The following is an 18,503-nucleotide window of genomic DNA, read 5'->3' on the forward strand; positions in this document are numbered from 1 at the left end:
GGGCCGCCCCACTGAGTGAGCTCAGAGGCAGGAAGACAGAGGCTGACAAAGAGAGAGGGGGCATGTTTTCACTGCCGTTGATGGGGCAGGCGCCTGGGCATCTGGTGGGCCTGAGGGGTGTGCGGAGGGTAGGTGCCCTGTCAGCTCTCTGGGGCTGAATAATAAACATTGCTGAGCTCCCAGTTCTGAGCGGGGTCACCATGTTGGCCCTTCACGAGCACCAGTGTGTTTGACTTCATAGCCCCCCACCATGAGGCAGGAAGGTCTGTTATCCCCAGCTTACAGATAGGGAAACTGAGGCCCAGAGTCACAGGGCTGGTTCACAGGAAGGGGGATCCGCAGACTGGCTAGCTGGCACCAGAGTCCATGGTGGGCAATGGCTAGTATTAGCTGTGAGCTCTCGGCTGGGAGTTCTGCTTACCCTGCCCCATGGAGACTTGGGCAGGGCCCTTTGTACAAAACCCTCTTCTGTGACAGCACCACAGGCCCCCGATGGCAGCTGGGAGCTGATGGGGCAGTGACTCAGTTCCAGAGTAGGGGGAGGCTGGCCGGGGCGTCTGTCAAGGCTGGGGCTGGCCAGGCCTTTTGAGGAAGTGGGGAAGGCAGGGAAGTACTAGTTGCATTCATGTCTAAAAATGTGATCCTCTGGATTCTGGAAGGAGTGAGCCTCCTGGCCCTTTGAGTGTGCAAGTGAAGGATGTGGTCAGTTTGTACGATGACTTGACAAATCTCTTTCAACACTGACCCCAGCCCTGGACCAGTGCTGGGTGGGTACTGGGGCTGGGAGGCTGCCTCCCCTCCAGGGCAGTACGGCGCCATCCAGGGTTTGCTAGGAGAGGGGATGGAAGATCTGTCCGGCCCTAGCCATACCCACAGTTAGGACCAGCCACACCCAGGCAGGCCCAGAGGGTGCATGAGTGCTGGACCCTGGCACCAACTCCCTGGATTCAAATCCTAGCCCTGTGCCTTCCTAGCTGTGGCCTCAGGCAAGTCACTTACCTTCTCTGGTCCTCCTTTTCCCCATCTGAAAAATGGATTCAGCATTGGGAAGAACGGGGCAGCCTGGTGTTCAGCAGAGGCTGTGTGAATCAGCATCAGCCCCTGCAAAAACACTACGAGAGTCAGATTTGCTGGCCCATGGCTGCTGCTTCTCCTGGACATGAAGGCCCGGTTCTGTGCTCGGGTTGCTGGAGGGAGAACAGACGTGGTGTGTATGGAGGAGGAGCATGAGGGCCTGAGCCCCAGGCCTTGTGGGGGCCCGCGCCCTTCCCGGACTTCAGTTTCCCGATCTGAGTTGGGCTGTGGGGTGGCAAGGAGGTGCCGCCTGCTGTCCTGGAACGGCTTCTCTCAGCGCCAGTGGGACCGCTGGTAATGCTGTTGTTGCTCGGGGGTTTGCGTCAGGCACATTGCAAAGCTCTTTATTTAGAGTCTTTTAATCGCCCCGGAAATGGAATGAGATGAGTGTTATCCCTAACCTACAAAAAGGGGAAACCGAGGCCCAGAGAGGTTAGGTCACACAGCGGGTAAAGGGTGGAGCCGGTGTCTAGCTGCAGAGCCTGTGCTCGTTCCCTTTACTCCCTGGTTCCTCCCGAAACATTGACTGAAGGGGTGCGATCCAGAGGGGCCCTTAAGGTCACAATGGGAAGAGGTGAAAGGGTCCATCCTAAAGGTGAGGAAACAGACACCCCGCGCAGCTCTGGCCTTGCTGGGGCTGCTGTGAGGAGGAGTGAGGGCTTCCCAGTGAGCCCCCATGCCCAGCATGGTCCCAGGCTTGGGGCTTCTGTCGCCCAGGACTGCAGGTGCCTCTGCCTTCACCCACCAGAGCCCAGCACCTCCTAGGCAGCATCCCCTGCCTGTCCTTGCTCTGGTGGAGGGTTCTCTAGAATGTGGCAGTAGAGGAGGGGCCCAGCTTTGTTACATGGCAGCCCCCAAAAAGGAATGAGTCAGGCTCTGCCCCTACCCTCCAGGGGCTCCCAGACAGTCAGGGAGGAGATCATGACAGAACATATGCCACAACCAGGGCTGCACACTGCCCAGCCTCTTCTGAGGGAGTCCAGGAAGGCTTCCTGGAGGAGGGGGATGTTGGAGCTGGACTTGGGCAGATGGGGCTGGGGAAGGCATTCCGGGCAGAGGCGAAGGCCCAGAGATGTGGTAGAACGTGGCTTGGGTAGCAGGCAGAGATGAAGCTGAGAGTGTGTGGGGCCTGGGGTGCAGGCCAAGGATTTGGATGCTGTCCTGTGGGCTGTGGGGAGCCAGCAAGGCTTCTGGGGAAGAGTGAGACATAGTCGATCTGGTTCTAGAAGGGACTGCATAGCTGCTGGCCCCTCATCCGCCCTGCTAGGTGCTGGCAGAAGCAGGAGGCGAGTTTCTCCCAGAGCCCCCACTGTGGCTGGACCAGGTGACTCCCGTGGGCCTCTCCAGCTCTGACAACGGTGTGGGGATTGCCATGGAAACCAGCCGGTGCCTTGTGGGGACGGGCCTGGAAAGTCTCCTGGCGCCAGCCACGTGCATTTGGATCTTGGCTACTCCCGGAGTGTGGCCATTCTCTTCTTTTCAAAGCCCGTGTTTGGTCCAGAGCCGAACCCAACAGGCTGCCTGGATGGGCCCCTGCACCACCCACTCTCCCGCTGACACTCGATGCCACCGAGATCTGAGATCCGCTGGGCCCGCAGGGCTGGCCCCTCCCCGTCCGCCATCCTTTACCCTGAAACACGATAAATCACACGCTAGAGGAGGGAGGAAGCTCGAAGCTCCATTATGAGGCCCAGCGAGGCCCCAGTGGGGCGTTAATCATGTAGTGCTTTCTGCTCTGATCGGTAAATAATGGGGGGGCAGTGGGCAGAGGCCTTGAAGTGGAGGCCAGGCCCGGGAAAGGAGCTAAATGGGTATCTGCGGTCACCTCCACCCCCATGCCCCTCTCAGGGCCCGTCCAACATCTGTATTTGAAGTGAACGAGCCCTCCAGAAGCGGCCATCTCCTTGATGGGCCTCAGTTTCCCTAGCTTGCCACCCAGGGCCTTTCCAGCTCCAGGCAGCCAGGCCCCCAGCAGCTGTTGGCCCTGCCCAGCAGAGCACTGGGGGGACAGGCTGTGGTTAAGGGCAAGGACTCCGGAGCCAGCCTGCCTAGGTTTCAGGCTCGCATCTGGCCATTCTGGCTGTGTGACCCTGGACAAGTCGCTGCTCTGTGCCTCAGTTTCCCTTGCTGTAAACTAGCACCGACTTATTAGGGTTAAATTGAGGCTATACAGGCCGGGGCACAAAGCCAACTTATTATTGTGTTGTTGCTACTACTGTATTGTTACTATTTTAAAAGCTGTCCCTTCCCGACTTGGGGGTGATCTCTGAACTGAGATGTGGGCAGCTGGAGAGAGGGACCCCTGTGTCACCTCCGTGTCCCCAGTACATGGAACCCAGCCCAGAGATGTTTGCTGGGGCCTCCAAGCCAGCCCTGTCTCCTCTGCTGTGCCCACAGTCAGTTATATGATGACTCTGGGAGGGAGGCCAGCACCCAGTGGACAGGGAGGAGGGTGTGAGTTCCAGTCCCTAGGGCTCCTTGGCCCCAGGAGGAGGAAGGCCAAATGTGCCCAAGAGAGGCAGCTGCGGCTCTCAGCTTCTCCTGGCCCACATCCCCTCTAGGGGAAGAGGCTGGGACAGAAACCGTTCCAGGGAAAGGAGGGGCTGGAGCCGCAGTGCTCTGCTGCCCCGCCCCCCATTAGAGCTGGTGGGGCAGAGAGTGACTACCCCAGGCAGGGAAGAGTTGCTGGCTGCCCATCCCACACTGGGCTCCTCTGGGACCCCAGGGGGAAGGGCTGGAAATGGGGCCAGGCTGGGCCAGAATGAGAAACAGCTTCAAGAAGGGGGAGCTGGGTGTCTGGGGGGGGGCCATGTCCAGCTAACAAAACAATGGCTGCTTGAGTCAGCAGCTGCGGTAGGAGTTCCCAGGCAGGCCTGAGCAGAGGGGGCTTCGGCCGGGCTCCCAACACGCGTGTCGTGGGTGAGGGTGGATGTGGTGGAGTGGCTCATCCTGGGCGGCTCCTGTGTGACCTGCCCAGCTAATGGGGAACGTTGACTGAGAATCTGCAGGGGTTAGTACCGAGGGCTGCTGTGAGCTGAGCCCTTTCCGGCAGCCCTTGATGGAGGGTGCAGTTATTGTCCCCATTTTACAGATGCGGAGACTGAGGCTCAGACAGGAAGCAGCATCCCATGGTGAGTAATGAGCCACGAGACTTGCTATGTCAGGAGCCTCAGTTTCTCTGTCTGTAACATGGGGACACAACAAGCGTGTGGCTGTGAAGTAGCTCTGCTCAGGGCCTACACATAGCACGTCTTCAGTCCAGCCGGACCTCTGACCTCAGCCTGGGGAATGTCCTTCCAGAGTGCAGCCAGCTTGGTGGCTGGGCCTGGGGTGCCAGTTGTGGCTAGACAGACATATCGTGCTCAGGATGGCCGGGCTGTCTGGTTCACACAACCCTTCTAGACGGTGCTCAGCTGGACTGGATGAATGCTGCCCGGTGCTGCCTTCCCACCCAGCTCTGGGGCCGGGTGACCCACCTTGCGCAGAGAGGGGATCAGGGAAACAGAGGCAGGCCTCTCTGAAACGCTGGAAGGGTCTACCCCAGCTGCCCTGTCCATTGCTACTTCTCGGGGCTCCCCCCGCCCCCACTGCCTGATTCAGGCAGCCTGGGGTCAGGTAGGGGATTATGGCGCTGTATGGCCTGAGGAAGCCTCTGCCCCTCTCTGTACCTTGGTTTCACCTGGGCTCAGAGCCAGGCCTCTTGGCTGTTGTTCTGTGGCCCAGTTGCATGCTCTGTCCCCGCCTACCCCTCCAGGAAATAAATGTCTTGATCACCCACTGGGAGGTGCTGGTATTTCCTTCCCAGGCAGCGGTCGGCTTCCTCCACGGTGTGGGGGCCTTTGCCGCTTGCCCCTTAGAGCCAGGTCCATCCTGTTTCCTCCCTGGGCTGGCGCACAGTAGGCCCACGGCTCTTTCCATGACTCAGTTTACTGTCAGTGGAGGTGTCCACTCAGGGGAGCCATAGCCCATTAGCTGCGGTTTCTGAGAAGCTGCACCGGCTAACGTGGGAGGGAGGAGTTTGGGTTTGGAGTCACAGGCTGACTGACCTGACCTGACTGAGTACCCGCGTGGTCAGCCACGAGGGTGACCTCGAGAATGCTTCCCCCTTTAACGTCAGGGCTTCTGAAGAAGGGTGGGGGAAGGACTGCTCACCTGGGCTTTGTGTGAGGCAACATTCCTGCAGAGTTTAGTGGTTCTTTTGTCTAGGCCTCCTGCAGACTGCCTGTCAGACCCCCCGTGACCACCCTACCTGATGCTTGCTTGTTCCCTCTCCTCTAGTCCTTGTCTCTGGGGCATTCTCCTGAGGGAGAATTCCTTGTCCTTGGCTGTCCAAGCTGCGGGAAGAGTTGGCAGGGGAGGGCGTTGAGGGGAGCCCCAGAGGGGGCAGGCCAGGTAGAGCAGGACCTTGAGGGCCCAGGAGCAAAGTTTGGGTTTATGGAGGGCACTAGGGATCCACTGATGGCTGTTGAGCCGCAGAGGGGACACAGACTGGTTTGTGGTTGCTTTTTTTTTTTTTAATAAACTTTTTATTTTGGAATACTTTTAGATTTACAGGAAAGTTATGATGGTAGTACAGATAGTTCCTGCATAGCCTTCCCTCCATTTTCCCCATTGCTAAGGTTTTACGTTCCCATGGTACATTTGTCAAAACTAAGAAACCAACATTAGTACTTTGCTCTCAACTGAACTCCAGACTTTACTCCACGAGTGTTCCTTTTCTTTTCCAGGATCCCATGTTGTACTTAGTGCCTTACACTTTTTTTTTTTTTAAGATTTTATTTATTTATTTGACAGAGAGAGACACCGCGAGAGAGGGAACACAAGCAGGGGGAGCGGGAGAGGGAGAAGCGGGCTTCCCGCCGAGCAGGGAGCCCGATGCGGGGCTCGATCCCAGGATTCCGGGATCATGACCTGAGCCGAAGGCAGACCCTTAACGGCTGAGCCACCCAGGCACCAACCAGTGCCTTACAGTTTTAAAAAGCTCCCTTTGGCCACTGTGGAGGGAGAGGAGGGGGCTTGGTCGAGTCCCAGCCCAGGTGTATTTTTTAACACCCAAAAGGGATGGTGTGTGCTTCCAGCTCCTCACGGTGAAATTTCACTTTCCTGGGATCTTGGTTCGATAACAGTCAAACACTTGAGGTGGGAAAGTGCCCTCAATTCCCGAGCACAAAGCCCCAACAGCTGGTGTCTTCTATCCCTGGGACAGAACTCCTGGGCCTTGCAGCCCGCCACCTGGCCTAACATTGCTGCCTCACCCTCCTCAGAGTGCCACCTGCAGTGGGGCTGAGGTTTGATGGGGTCTGCAGGCAGGATGCAGAGGCCTGAGAAATTGGGCTCTTGAAGCTCTTGCTCCAGCCGGCTTCTTGGGGAGAGAAAGTCAACACAATTACAGTTGGTAGTGAAATCAATATGTCAAGAGTTTTAATGGGAAAGTGGGCAGAGCTGAGCTTTGGCCCCAGGAGGCAGCTAGCTGAAGAGAGAGGGTGTGTCCTGCTCTCAGAAAAAAAGCTGAGACCCGCAGCAGCTATTGCTCATCCCATTTCAGAGAGGGATACACTGAGGTTCTTAGAGGAACCAAAAGTAGCAGCCCGGTGCTGCCTGGGCCTGAACGCCTGACTCCCCTATGTTGCCACACACATAGTAGGCATACAGTTGACCCATATGTTGCTCTAGTTCTCCAGCACCCAGCATGGCAGTATTGTTCTCAATCGCTGTTTGGAAAAGAAGCAGCTGAATATAGTCAATCACACTTTAGTCAAAATTAGTCTCCTTTCTTTAGTAAACAATCTTCCTAGAGCACAGTCTCCACCCTGCAGAAGCTCATGTTTATGCTACCATGATCAATGAAAGTGGTAACCAGCACAGTGCCGTCCAGAAGAGGGGAGATTTTTTTCTGAGTCACATCTTGAAAGCTGGTGAAAAACTTGCTGCCTGGACATGTTTGGCAAAGGGCCTAGCATGGGTCAAGACAAGGGAGACTGATGGGCCAGGGGAAGTATGAGGGCTCAGAGGTGTGGGAAGGGCATTGGCTGCTAAGGGAGTAACGGTTATGAAGGATCAGGAGCCCGGGTGGGAAGGTGTGGCCACACTGGAGGAATTGCAGAGGTTGGTGTGGTCGGAGCAGAGGGTTAGACAGAGGAAAAAAGCGAGACTTGAAGCCTGAGCAGCTGGAACCAGACCACAAAGGCCTTGAATGCCAGGCCTGATCCTGAGGGGAGCTGGGAGCTGGAGATGGGTTTGACGCCAGGGAGGAGTTAACTAGTTTTGTGCTTAGAAAGGTGGCTTTACTGGATTGGAGGGGGCTGCTGGGAGAGGTCAGCCCTCCCCTGCCTCCAGGGGAATTTGTGTTTTGAAAGACCTACGGAAAGTGAGACTTGAAGGAAGGCCGGTGCTAAGGGAGGAATTTCAGGCAGCGTCAGCCGGTCAGGGTGGTATTTTGGGCCCCTGGAGCTAACTGCCCCTGGAGACCAAGTTTGGTGGAGGCCACACTTGGGAGGACTGCTGTGTCCCCAAGGGCACTGTCCCCCTTTCCCAGGCCTGCAGCCCCCTCCCCCAGCAGGGGAGGCATTTCCCGCCTGCTCCGTGGACATGGGTCGCAGCTTCCACTTTTGAGCCGGTTCGAAGCCTTGTGATTTGATTTCCCCTGGCAGTCCAGAGTCAGCTTCCCCTCAGAGCACAGATCATCCAGAGCAGCTGACGGGGGGTTACTTCTCCTTTAAAATTTTTTTTTAGATTTTATTTTTAGGATAAGAGAAAAAAAAAGTTGGAGGAAAGGCTCTTTAGAAAATTCCTTCGGTACAGAATTAATGGCTTGTGAACGTCAGGGCGGGCAGGCGAGAGCTGGATTTCTGGCATGTTCCTGCCTCATTCTCTCTGCCGTGCCCGGCTCACAAATCACCCTCATCTGGGTGCCTCGTCCGGCTTTTCCTGGCTGGCTGGGGTCCCCCATTGTGGGGCCCAGGACAGAAAACCCTAAGGGTGTCATCCGGGGCCTCCTAGGTCTTCCCTCCCCCCGCCCCCCCCCCCCCCCCCCGAGCTCAGGGAGGAAAATCATGTCCTCCAGGCAAGGGTTTACAATTTTAATTTTAAAACAGCTTATTATTTCATGACGCAAGTAATCCATATTCAGTGAAGAGAAGTTATGTAACCCCTAGGAGAAGCTTCCCTCATGGCAGGCCTCAGGCCCAAGTGCCCGCTCTCCTGCCTACTTGCTGACAGAGCCCCCCTTACCTCTTCCCTGCAGCTGCAGGATGGCTGAGGGGTGGGCCCAGGACCAGGAGAGGCCGCTGGGGGAAATGGTCCAGCATCCCCTTTCCACAGCTGTCCGCCACCTCGGGCACACACAGAATGAAGTCAGGCAGGGTAGGTCTGAAGCTGCAGAACAAGAGGGAGCCAATTATGTGACAGTCTGGGGAATGACACTCTGGGCAGAGGGAACAGCATGAGCAAAGGCCCTGAGGTAAGACCCAGTGTTTGAGGAACAGAAACAAGCCTCCTGTGGCTGGAGTGGAGGAGTATGGGTGAGGAGGGTATGGGATGGGTTTAGAAGGGCTGGGGCCCCTGATGGGAGGATTTAGGATTCAGTGTTTATTCTGAGTGTTGTGTAAACCATCAGAGGGTATCAAGCTGGGGAGGCCTCTTTGCATTTTTAAAGGGCTCACTTGGCAGCTGTGTTCAAGGGGACATGTCGAGGTCAGAGCAGGCCCAGAAATGAGGGGCTGGGAGAGCCTCCCGGGTGAGAGGCTGCCTTAAGGGCTCCCGGGCAGTCCAGCTGGAAAGCTTTAGAGGTAGGCACGATTTGTCCCAAATTCCAGTTTATAATATTTGAGTGACAGTCCTATCTGAAATGGCAGCAGCATCAGCTAACACTTCTGGAGCATTTAGGCATAGTGCAGGCGCTTCCCGACGAATGATCTCATCCCACTTCTTGTGAGGGGAGTGCGAGAGATGCACCTACTTAATAGTTAAAGAAACGGAGGCTCAGAAAAGCGAGGTCACTTGCCTGGTCACCCCCGGCCATCCTGTGGAAGACCACCTACTCTCGGGTTCTGGCCCAGGGGCGGCCTCAGCCCCAGCCCACCTCTGGGCTCGGGGCCTGGACCCCCAGGGACGCTCTGGGATACAGGTCTCACCTAGAAGCCTGTGGGGCCTGAAACTGTGTTTATTCGCCCAAGGACAGGTGGACCTGATATTTATTGTTTGTTTTTGAAAACTAGCTGGGCTTTTGAGCAAACCGCATACAGGCACATCATCAGTGGCTTAGACTTGCAAAAAGCACAAATGAGAAATTAAAGAAAGAAAGAAAGAAAGAAGGAAGGAAGGAAGAAAGAAAGAGAAAGAAAGAAAGAGAGAGAGAGGGAGGGAGGGAGGGAGGGAGGGAGGAAGGAAGGAAGGAAGAAAGAAGAAAACAACAAAAAGACTGTCTAAGTCTGCTCCCTAAAGCTGGTCCTGATGCTACATTCTAGTGACCTTCTGAGTCCCTGCTCAGCTTCCGCTGCCCACGTTCCAGCGTCCAGGTGGCTGAGGGGGGCTCAAGTCTGCTGCTGGTTTCAGTCATAGAGGCATGACACTGCAACTGGTGATCTAAAGCAGGCTCCGTCCCCTCTGAACCTCAGTCTCCCCATCTGTGACATGGGACCTCATAGGGTGGCCAGGATAGAGGGAGTTGATGCCCAGGCCTGGTACAGTGTCAGTTCTCAGTAAACGCAGCCTGTTATTTTTTTTTTTAAGATTTTATTTATTTATTTATTTATTTGAGAAATAGAGAGAGAGAACACAGAGAGGGAGAGGGAGAAGCAGACTCCCCGAGGAGCAGGGAGCCCGACACGGGACTCGATCCCAGGACCCTGAGATCATGACCTGAGCTGAAGGCAGCTTCACCGACTGAGCCACCCAGGTGCCCCAAACACAGCCTGTTATGTTCACCATCATGACTATTATTGTGGATGCACCAGCTCTCCCAAAACGGCCCTATGACGCCCTGTGACTTTCCCCAGCCGGGTATCTTTGTGTCTCGATCCATACGGATTTATGGTGTCACTCAGTGTGGGGGCGGCTCTCCTGGATGATGTGCCATTATCTTCCTGCTCAATCCTGCAGGACCCTAAGGTTGTGTCCCCCTGTCCACTCTTCTAAACCATCCTTGTGTCTGTGTCCTTGTGGATTTGCACGATTATCTTCCCAAAGGTGCTTCCTGGAGGCCTGTTTGGTATTTTTGTGCAAATAGCAGAAGGAACCTTCAGAAGGACCAACAAGACCCAGGGAGGGGGTGGGAACAAGTCCAGGGAATGGCTGGGGGCTGGGGTCACTAGCTCCATTTGTCTCACTCCGACGTGTGCTGGGACTGATTCGCCGCTTGGAGTGGCGCTGGGCTGATGCGGATGGCAGGACTGTGCACTTGGACACGCCTTGCCTTGGTTTGCCCATCTGTAATGTGGGCAGATGAGGGGGATGCATGGTTGTGGGAGAAAGGGAGGGCCTCGGTGTGGGGAGGCCTCAGTCTGGGGTCTGGTGAGCTGCTGGGAATTTGGATGGTGGTGCTGGGGTCAGAGCAGGGGCCCTGGGAGTAGGAAACCCCCTGGTTGCTGTGGAGACCCAGCCAGGGCAGGAGGGACACCTCTTGGGTAGCAGCAGGTAAGCTGAAGGGGAGGATGGCCTCGGGAGGTCTGGTGTGGGCTTTTCTGCTCTGCCGGCTGTGGCCAGCTATGAGGGCCAGCTCCAAGTCCGTGAGGGTGTGTGGCCCTCACCCTGTCCTTACCTCACTGGCCTCCTGACCTTGTCCCTCTGCCAGCTCTTCTTGCCTCCATCACAGAACTTTTCCCGTATGGTTCCTACCTACCTGAAACGTCGTCCCCTTGAGGCAGCTCTGTGACAAATGCTGAGGTCAGGGGTCAGTCTACGGTCAGGGATAGGGTCCTGCTTGTGTTTGGGCCTTAGCCTGGACCTGGGCATGTAAAGCCGCAGCTGGACTTTAAAGCTCTGATGCTGAGGTCTGACATACACTGTGGGCAGGGAGCCAAAGAAGGTTCTAGAGCCAAGGTCTGACATCCTGCTTCTTTTGCAGCTGCAGCCAGAGCAACTGGACTGTGGGGCTGCCCACCTGCAGCACCCTCTGTCCATCCTGCAGCCCCTGAAGGCCACGCCTGTGTTCCGAGCCCCGGGCCTCTCCTCTGTGGCCGTGGCCATGGTCAGCAACTACACCGTGGTCTTCTTGGGCACAGTCAGTGGGCGGCTGCTCAAGGTAGGGCTGGGGGTGTCAGGGCTGGGGAGGCTGAGGGGGTGGAGGAGGTGAGGGGAGGCTGAGTCTGAGGAGGCTGTACATGTGGCCTCTGCAGGCCTGGTATTAGCCCTTGTTCTCTCCGGTTTGCCCTCATACCGTACGGTTTACAAAGCATCTTTCACATCCATTTCTTCTACTCTTGCTCATAACAAGAAGTGCCGTGTCCTGCAGAGGAGGGAAACCAGGCCTGAGAGAGGCCCTCCTCTTGGGGCTCTGGGACTCGGGCTTCGAAGCAGAGGGATCTCTATTTAGGTCTCTGGACTCTGCCACTGCAAGCTACTTGACCTTGGACAGTGCATTTTCTCTCTCTGGGCCTCAGTTTCCCCATCTGTGGAGGGTTGTAAGCCCTGCCTCTTGAGACAGTTGTTGGGCTTTGACAGGGGAAGACCACGGCCTGGCAAGTGGGGGGCTCTCGTTGCCATTTCCTCCCCTTACCCTGCTGGCCTCCCTCTGAAGATTCCCCCTCCCCCACCCACCCCAACCAAGATGACTGGGTTTCTGGAGGTAATGATTCCTGGAGCTGGTAAAGTGAAAGGACTCTTACCACCTTGGGGTAGGAAGGACTTTCCAGGGCCTGGACCAGCTTCCTCCCAGCCACCTCCCATCCCCTGCCTGTCAGGAAAGTCAGCTGCCTGGCACAGCTCCAGTGTATACCAGGCCCTGGCCTAATTGACTCAGATCTGATAACTCAATTCCCTCAGCTGCCCAGGCGGACGCCACGGGCTGGTTGGGTGGGTGGCGGGCTGGGGATCAGTGCCCTGGCCGCCTGGCCCCGGGGCCCTAGCTGGTGGGGGAGGTGCCAGGTGTGGGAGCAGGGTGGGGGCGGGGGGCACCCTTCTCAGCCTTTGAAGCCCCAGTGAGGGTCCTTAGGACAATGGGACTCATGTTTTGGGGTCAGATTCTTGGATTTAGATCCTGGCTCTGCTGGCCCCAGCTGTGTGACCTAGGGGTGGTTGCTTCTCACCCTGAGCCTCAGTTTCCTCATCTGTCATGGGGGAAATGAGCTGGACCATCCCAGACTGTGGTCAGAGTCTACTGTCCCCTGTGAGGGAGGCAGCGCCAGGATTCCCATTTCACAGATGAGAACACTAAGCTGCCGAGAGGGGAGGTGACTGCCCCAGAGTCACACGGTGAGAGCTGGGGTTGAATTCAAGGCCAGCTGACCAGGAGCCCACATGACCCCTCAACCCAGACCTCTGGACCCACCACCCTGCACTGTGCATTGTCTTCTCCCACCAGCCCTTCGCTGCTCAGGGCTTAGATTACAGCACGGGGCCCGGGCTCTCGAGCACAGTAGATGCTCAATAGATGTTTGAAGGAGTGGAAATTAGCTGAGTATCTGCTGGGTGCCTGAGGGGAAGGCTGGAGACTGAGCGGGGGCCAGGCTGCCTGGGCAGACTCCACCAAGAGGCCACCTGGGATGGACGATATCTCAGGGGCTGCAACAGAGCCTGTGGGAGGCTGGGAAGAGAGTAATTTCAATTTGGTGTGTGGAGAGCATTTGAGAAGCTCTTCTAGAGGAGGTACCGGGAGGGCAGATCTTCGCCGAAGGGAGAGGAAGAGAAACACTCCAGCAGGGAACACAGTGCGCACGAAGGCCTAGAGGCTAGAATGCCGGAGTTGGGTTGAGTGGGTGGAAATGAGCCTGGAGGAGTAAGTTGGGGTCTGTTGTTGGGGCCTCGAATGCCAGAACAAGTTTATTCCACAAGCAGGAGGGAGCTACCAAACGTTTGGAGCCCACAGAGGAGGGCTAGGCAGTAGGAGGCCCCTGGCAGCTGGCCCAGGGAGGCATCTAGACTGCTGGTCCCAACTCAGGGCCTGGCGGGGCCTCCAACAAGGCAGCATGCTAGAAATGTGAGGGGCCAGCCAAAAAAGAACAAAGTTTGGTGGAGCTCTGGTGGGCCTTGTCTGTTCTTAGGAGGACATGCAGAGGGGCTTTCAGAGCTAGAGGAGCTTCTAGGCGTCAGGTAGTCCTGGTCTTCCACCTGCCGGGGCCCTGGGCCCCACCCCCTCCCCTCATCCTTGGACTGTGGGGTCAGACAGGCCTGGGCTTGCACTGTGACCCTGAAGTGTCTTCATTTTATGACTCACCAAGCCTGTAGCCTCTTTGGGCCTCAGTCTCCTCATCTGTGAAATGGGCACAAGAGAGGAGGAATGAGAAGCGTGGCCCCATCAGCACTTTGCAGGCATCTTCTCCACGTGTGCTCACCACAGTCCTGAGGGGCGGGAGCCTTCGTGAGTCCCATTGGGTCAGGAAGCTGAGGCTCTGGCGGGGGGAGAGTGACAACTTGTACGTTTGTACAGCTTGTAAATGTCAAAGCCAGAATTCAAACCCACGTCCCTGCTCTGAGGCATGATGCCAGACAGCCTCCCAGAGAATCTTTTGTAAACTGTAAAGTCTGTATGTATTCACACAGTGGGATGTGTTGGGGAAGATCAGTCAGGGAAGGAGTTCCTGGTGGGGGGACCCAGCAGAGGCACAAGTGTAGAGGCTGGACCCACTGCCCTCCCTTACATGTCCGTGATTTCCCACTAGTCCTGGAAGGCCGGAAAGAGAATGAGGCTGAGACCCCAAGCCTGGGTCGGGTCCCCACCTGCAGGAGCGTATCCCCTGCTGTGGGCACCATCCTGGCGCACCATCACCCTGATGCCCCCACCCCCACCCCCCACAGATCAATCTGAATGAGAGCATGCAGGTGGTGAGCAGGCGGGTGGTGACGGTGGCCTACGGGGAGCCTGTGCACCATGTCATGCAGTTTGACCCAGCAGACGCTGGTTACCTTTATCTGATGACGTCCCACCAGGTAAGGCCAGAGCCCCAGCCTGACAGGGCCCCAGACATGCGAGCTTTCTTCCTCTTTTCCTCCCCACAGGAGCACCTTCCTTCCCCATCCCCTTTGTCGGCTAGCCCTTCCTCTCCCAGAGCAGACATCACCTCTGCAGGGGAAGCCCTGTTTCCCCACGTGCCCCCTGTTATAGCCTCGAGCCTCAGTTTCCCCAGCGTCTCAGGGCCCTGGCCATGGCTGATTCCCCATGGAGCTGGGCCCTCACCTCTGCCTCTAGATGGCCCGGGTGAAAGTCGCTGCCTGTGCCGTGCACACCACCTGCGGGGACTGTGTGGGGGCCGCCGACGCCTACTGTGGCTGGTGTGCCCTGGAGACACGGTGAGGCTCCCTGGGGCAGAGGCTGGGCACCGCGCGGCGGGGGAGGGGGGTGGGAGGGGAGCCCACTGGAGGCCTGACCAGCGCCCTGCCGCTCCAGGTGCACCCTGCAGCAGGACTGTGCCAACTCCGACCAGCGGCATTTCTGGACCAGTGCCAGCGAGGGCCCCGGCCGCTGTCCCGCCATGACGGTCCTGCCTGCAGAGATCGACGTGCACCAGGAGTACCCAGTGAGTCACGGGGGAGCCAGCGCTGAGCTCGGGGGTGACACGGGGTGGGAAGCCGCCCTTCATCTGGCCCCCAAGCCCTGAGAGGTAGAGACTCCTGCACATGGTGTCCCAGGGACCCAGAGGCGAATAATGAGAATGCCTGGGCTTTGCTGAGCTCTCACTGGGTGCTCAGCACTCACTCTGCCTGAGACGGTCACCTCTCTTAGGCCTCACACAACTCTGTGAAGTGGATGCTCTTAACATCCCCATTTTACAGATGAGGAACTTGAGGCACAGAGAGGGAAAGTGACTTGCTCAGGGTCATACAGCTAGGGATTAGGGGAGCTGGGATTTGAACTCAAGTGGGCAGGCTTTAGAGTCTCAGGAGGGGGGGCTCAAGTGGGAGGGTAGAAGGAAAGTGAGTCCCCAGCCCCCACCTCTTCCTGTCCCCAGTACAGGGAGGGGGCAGAGGGGCCACCAAGTGCCAGGCCACTATTTCTTGTTCTCATATGAATCTGCAGTGTGGAGGCCTGGAGCTGCCACAGCCCCCTCCCCAGCCATAGCGGGCGGTATGGGGACACGGGCTGAGGGACAAACAGGCCTGGGTCCTCCCCAGCCCTGCCCTCAGTGACTTCTCTGAGGCTGGGTATCCTCATCCATCAACAGGGGGAGATGGTGGTTCTAAAGGGCCAGATGGGGCCTGGGGCTCCTCTGCACCCTTCTCCCCATTATCATATATCACAGAGTCCTTCACATGCTTTATCTCATCAGGCAGACTGGGCATAGGTTTGTCCATCTATCCATTCATTCCATTCATGTATTCATTCATCACGTGTATTCTTGAGCACCTACTATGTGTTAAGTGCAGTTCTGGACTCTGGGGACACAGCATTGAACAAGACAGACAAAGCCTTGGCCCTTGAACAGCTGCTTGTGGGGGCTGAGGGAATAGGCAAGGTAGGCTGTCGAGACGGGGTGTGGGGGGGCGGGGGAAGTATGATTGTGAAAAGGGAAGCAGAAGAGAGAGGGGTGGAGAATGGGGGCGGGGCAGGGGAATCACTGACATTTTAGACCAGGTCGGAGCTGGCTTTGTGCTGCAAATGGTGCCTTTGAGCAACGCTATGAAGTAGGTGAGTCAGCTGGGTCTCTGGGAAGAGCATTTTGGGCAAAGGGAATTGCCCTGCGGTGAGAATAGATTGGTAGATTTGAGAGACTCTCAGGGGAGGGGGTCAGAGAAGTCACGGGGACCAGATCATGTAAAGCCTCCTCTACTGCTGTCAGGTGGTCCGTTTCTTTGTGCAGCTGGGGAAACTGAGGCCTAGAGAGCCCCAGGTAGGATATGGCCCCCTGGCCTGGAGTCCCGGACACCAGTCCCCCCCTTCTCCCAGGGTTGCTAGGGTGCGGGTGGGGCCGTGAGGGGAAAGGCCTGCTCCCCACTCCCCCAGCTGAGGAGCCCTGGCCCCCAGGGCATGATCCTGCAGATCTCCGGCAGCCTGCCCAGCCTCAGTGGCCTGGAGATGACCTGTGACTATGGGAACAACATCCGCACCGTGGCCCGGGTCCCAGGCCCGGCCTTTGGCCACCAAATCGCCTACTGCAACCTCCTGCCGAGGGACCGCTTCCCGCCGTTCCCGCCCCACCAGGGTAAGTGCCTCACTCACTGGGCATCCCACATGGAGGAATGTCAGGCATGGGGGTCCTGCTTTCACAGCCTCCGAGTGGAGATCCCCGACCCCTTTGTCCTTCTCTCCCTGGTTCCCTGGGTCCATTCTAGATCACGTGATTGTTGCGATGTCTGTGAGGGTCAACGGGCGGAATATCGTCAGAGCCAATTTCACCATCTACAATTGCAGCCGCATTGGACAAGTGTATCCGCACACGGCGTGAGTGGGTCAGGGCGCTTGCCTCCAGGTGGTGGGTCGGGGCGGGGGGTGCGGGGAAGGGTCTCTGCTCCCAGGAAGGCCCTTGGAAGACAAATGGTGGTGTCCTAGAGGCAGATAGGACCCTAGCTTGTTCGCTTGCCAGCTCTTTTACTGTGCTGCAAACCCTCGCCGGGCTTCTGGGAGCCCTCAGGCTGCAGGGGCAGAGAGAAGTGCTTTCATCACACTTAATTTCGTCTCCTAAAGGTCCTGCTTGTCTCTTTCTTCCTTGCATGCCTCTTGCAGGGAGCTCACTATCTTACAGAGTGCCCAAGCCCCTGATGATGCAGAGGACCTTTTCCCCCTGCGTTGGGATCTGCCTCTTGGGTCCCAGTTCCTGGGGGCACGGGGGGAAGTGAGGGTGGGGAGCCGAGTATCTGAGGGGCCCCTTGTCTTCCAGCTGCACCAGCTGCCTGTCGGCACAGTGGCCTTGTTTCTGGTGCACCCAGCAGCATGCCTGTGTCTCCAACCAGTCACGGTGTGAGGCCTCCCCCAATCCCGCGGTAAGTTAGGCCTGGGGGGATGCCCTCTGCCTCTTTCATTACCATTTTTTTTAATATGTTGAGAACATTTCCACGTCATTAAATTTTCTTCTTGGCACCAGATCTAACAGCTGCGCTGGGCTCATCACATAACGGCACATTTAACCAATCCCCTATTGTTGGATATACTGATCACTTCCCATTTCTTTCTTGTGTTCTGATATAGCCAGGGCATGGTGTGTGTCCTTGATTATTCTCTGGAGACCAGTTCTAGAAATGGCACTTTGGGGGTAGAAACGTGGCCATATTTTTACACCTTTAACTCAACTGCCTCCAGAAAGCCTGAGCCAGTTTAAACTCCCACCTGCAGTAGGAGAGCCCCTTTCTGCACATTTTGCTGATACCAGCTAGTTTTTGTTTTTGTTTCTTTTTTAAGATTTTATTTATTTGAGAGGAGAGAGAGAGTGAGAAAGAGCATGAGTGGGGGGGTGGGGGGCAGAGGGAGAGGGACAAGCAGACTCCTTGCTCAGCGGGGAGCCTGACATGGGGCTCGATCCCAGGACCCTAAGATCATGACCTGAGCTGAAGGCAGAGGCTTAACTGACCGAGCCACCCAGGCGCCCCGATACTGGCAAGTTTTAAATCTTAGCTGTAACATTTTCAACAACCATGTGGGATCAGGGCATTTGTCCCTGAGGCCAGGAAGTACCAGGCTGGGACCTTGGATCCAAGCCCCTCTGGCTTGGGCCCATGTTCTCCTGCCTTCCCCAGATCAGGAACTGGGCTGAAAGGCCCTCACCTTGGTCTCCCCATGGGTGCTGGGGCCCCCTGGGCAGGTGACTCCTTGGGCAGAGAAGGTGAGCTGGCCTCAGGAACCACATGCGTCCCGGGCCTGTTGCTTCCGCTGGTCCCTTGAGCTCTACAGCCAGGATCCAGGCCCTTCTGGGTGCTCTGGAATGGCTGGATCGAATCAATTACACCGGGGTGGGCGTGGTGGGGGGAGTTGGGGGACGGGGGAAATACAAATGAAAATGCCACATACCTTGTGGCTGGTTGGTTTCTGCGGTGTGTTCACTGGTAGGGTGGCGTTCTGTCTTTGCCCAAAAAGCTTCTAAGGTCACCCCAGCCTCGGTCCAGTGATGACCAAAAGGGATTCCTGAGGCTTTGGCTGGGGCTGTCATGCTCAGCCAGGTGGTATGGCTAGATTGGGGCAGGGGTGGGGTGGGGCCAGGGTTTTGAGACCACAGCTCATCCCCTCCTAGACCTCTGTCTTGTGTTAGAGCTGTGAGGGGTCAGGATAAGGCACTGAGTCACTGCCTGAGGCTCCTCTCTCCAAGAAGGGGATGTTCCTGCCCATTTTCCAGATGGTACAACTGAGG

General features: G+C 57.0%; 1 protein-coding gene across 1 annotated transcript in view; it reads left to right on the top strand.

The window, feature by feature from the left end:
• Positions 1 to 18,503, top strand: part of PLXND1 (plexin D1) — a 58,028-nt gene that overhangs the window by 7,283 nt on the left and 32,242 nt on the right. Inside the window, exons 2-8 of the mRNA XM_028101695.2 lie at positions 11,138 to 11,314; positions 14,026 to 14,157; positions 14,417 to 14,517; positions 14,615 to 14,744; positions 16,190 to 16,367; positions 16,498 to 16,606; positions 17,043 to 17,145. Coding sequence (XP_027957496.1) covers positions 11,138 to 11,314; positions 14,026 to 14,157; positions 14,417 to 14,517; positions 14,615 to 14,744; positions 16,190 to 16,367; positions 16,498 to 16,606; positions 17,043 to 17,145 — 930 coding nt within the window. The remainder of the gene's footprint in view (positions 1 to 11,137; positions 11,315 to 14,025; positions 14,158 to 14,416; positions 14,518 to 14,614; positions 14,745 to 16,189; positions 16,368 to 16,497; positions 16,607 to 17,042; positions 17,146 to 18,503) is intronic.

The sequence above is a fragment of the Eumetopias jubatus genome, unplaced genomic scaffold (assembly GCF_037043125.1).
Source record: "Eumetopias jubatus isolate StellerSeaLion01/CBP00866 unplaced genomic scaffold, mEumJub1_p1.0 scaffold_1, whole genome shotgun sequence".
Classification (NCBI taxonomy): domain Eukaryota; kingdom Metazoa; phylum Chordata; class Mammalia; order Carnivora; family Otariidae; genus Eumetopias; species Eumetopias jubatus.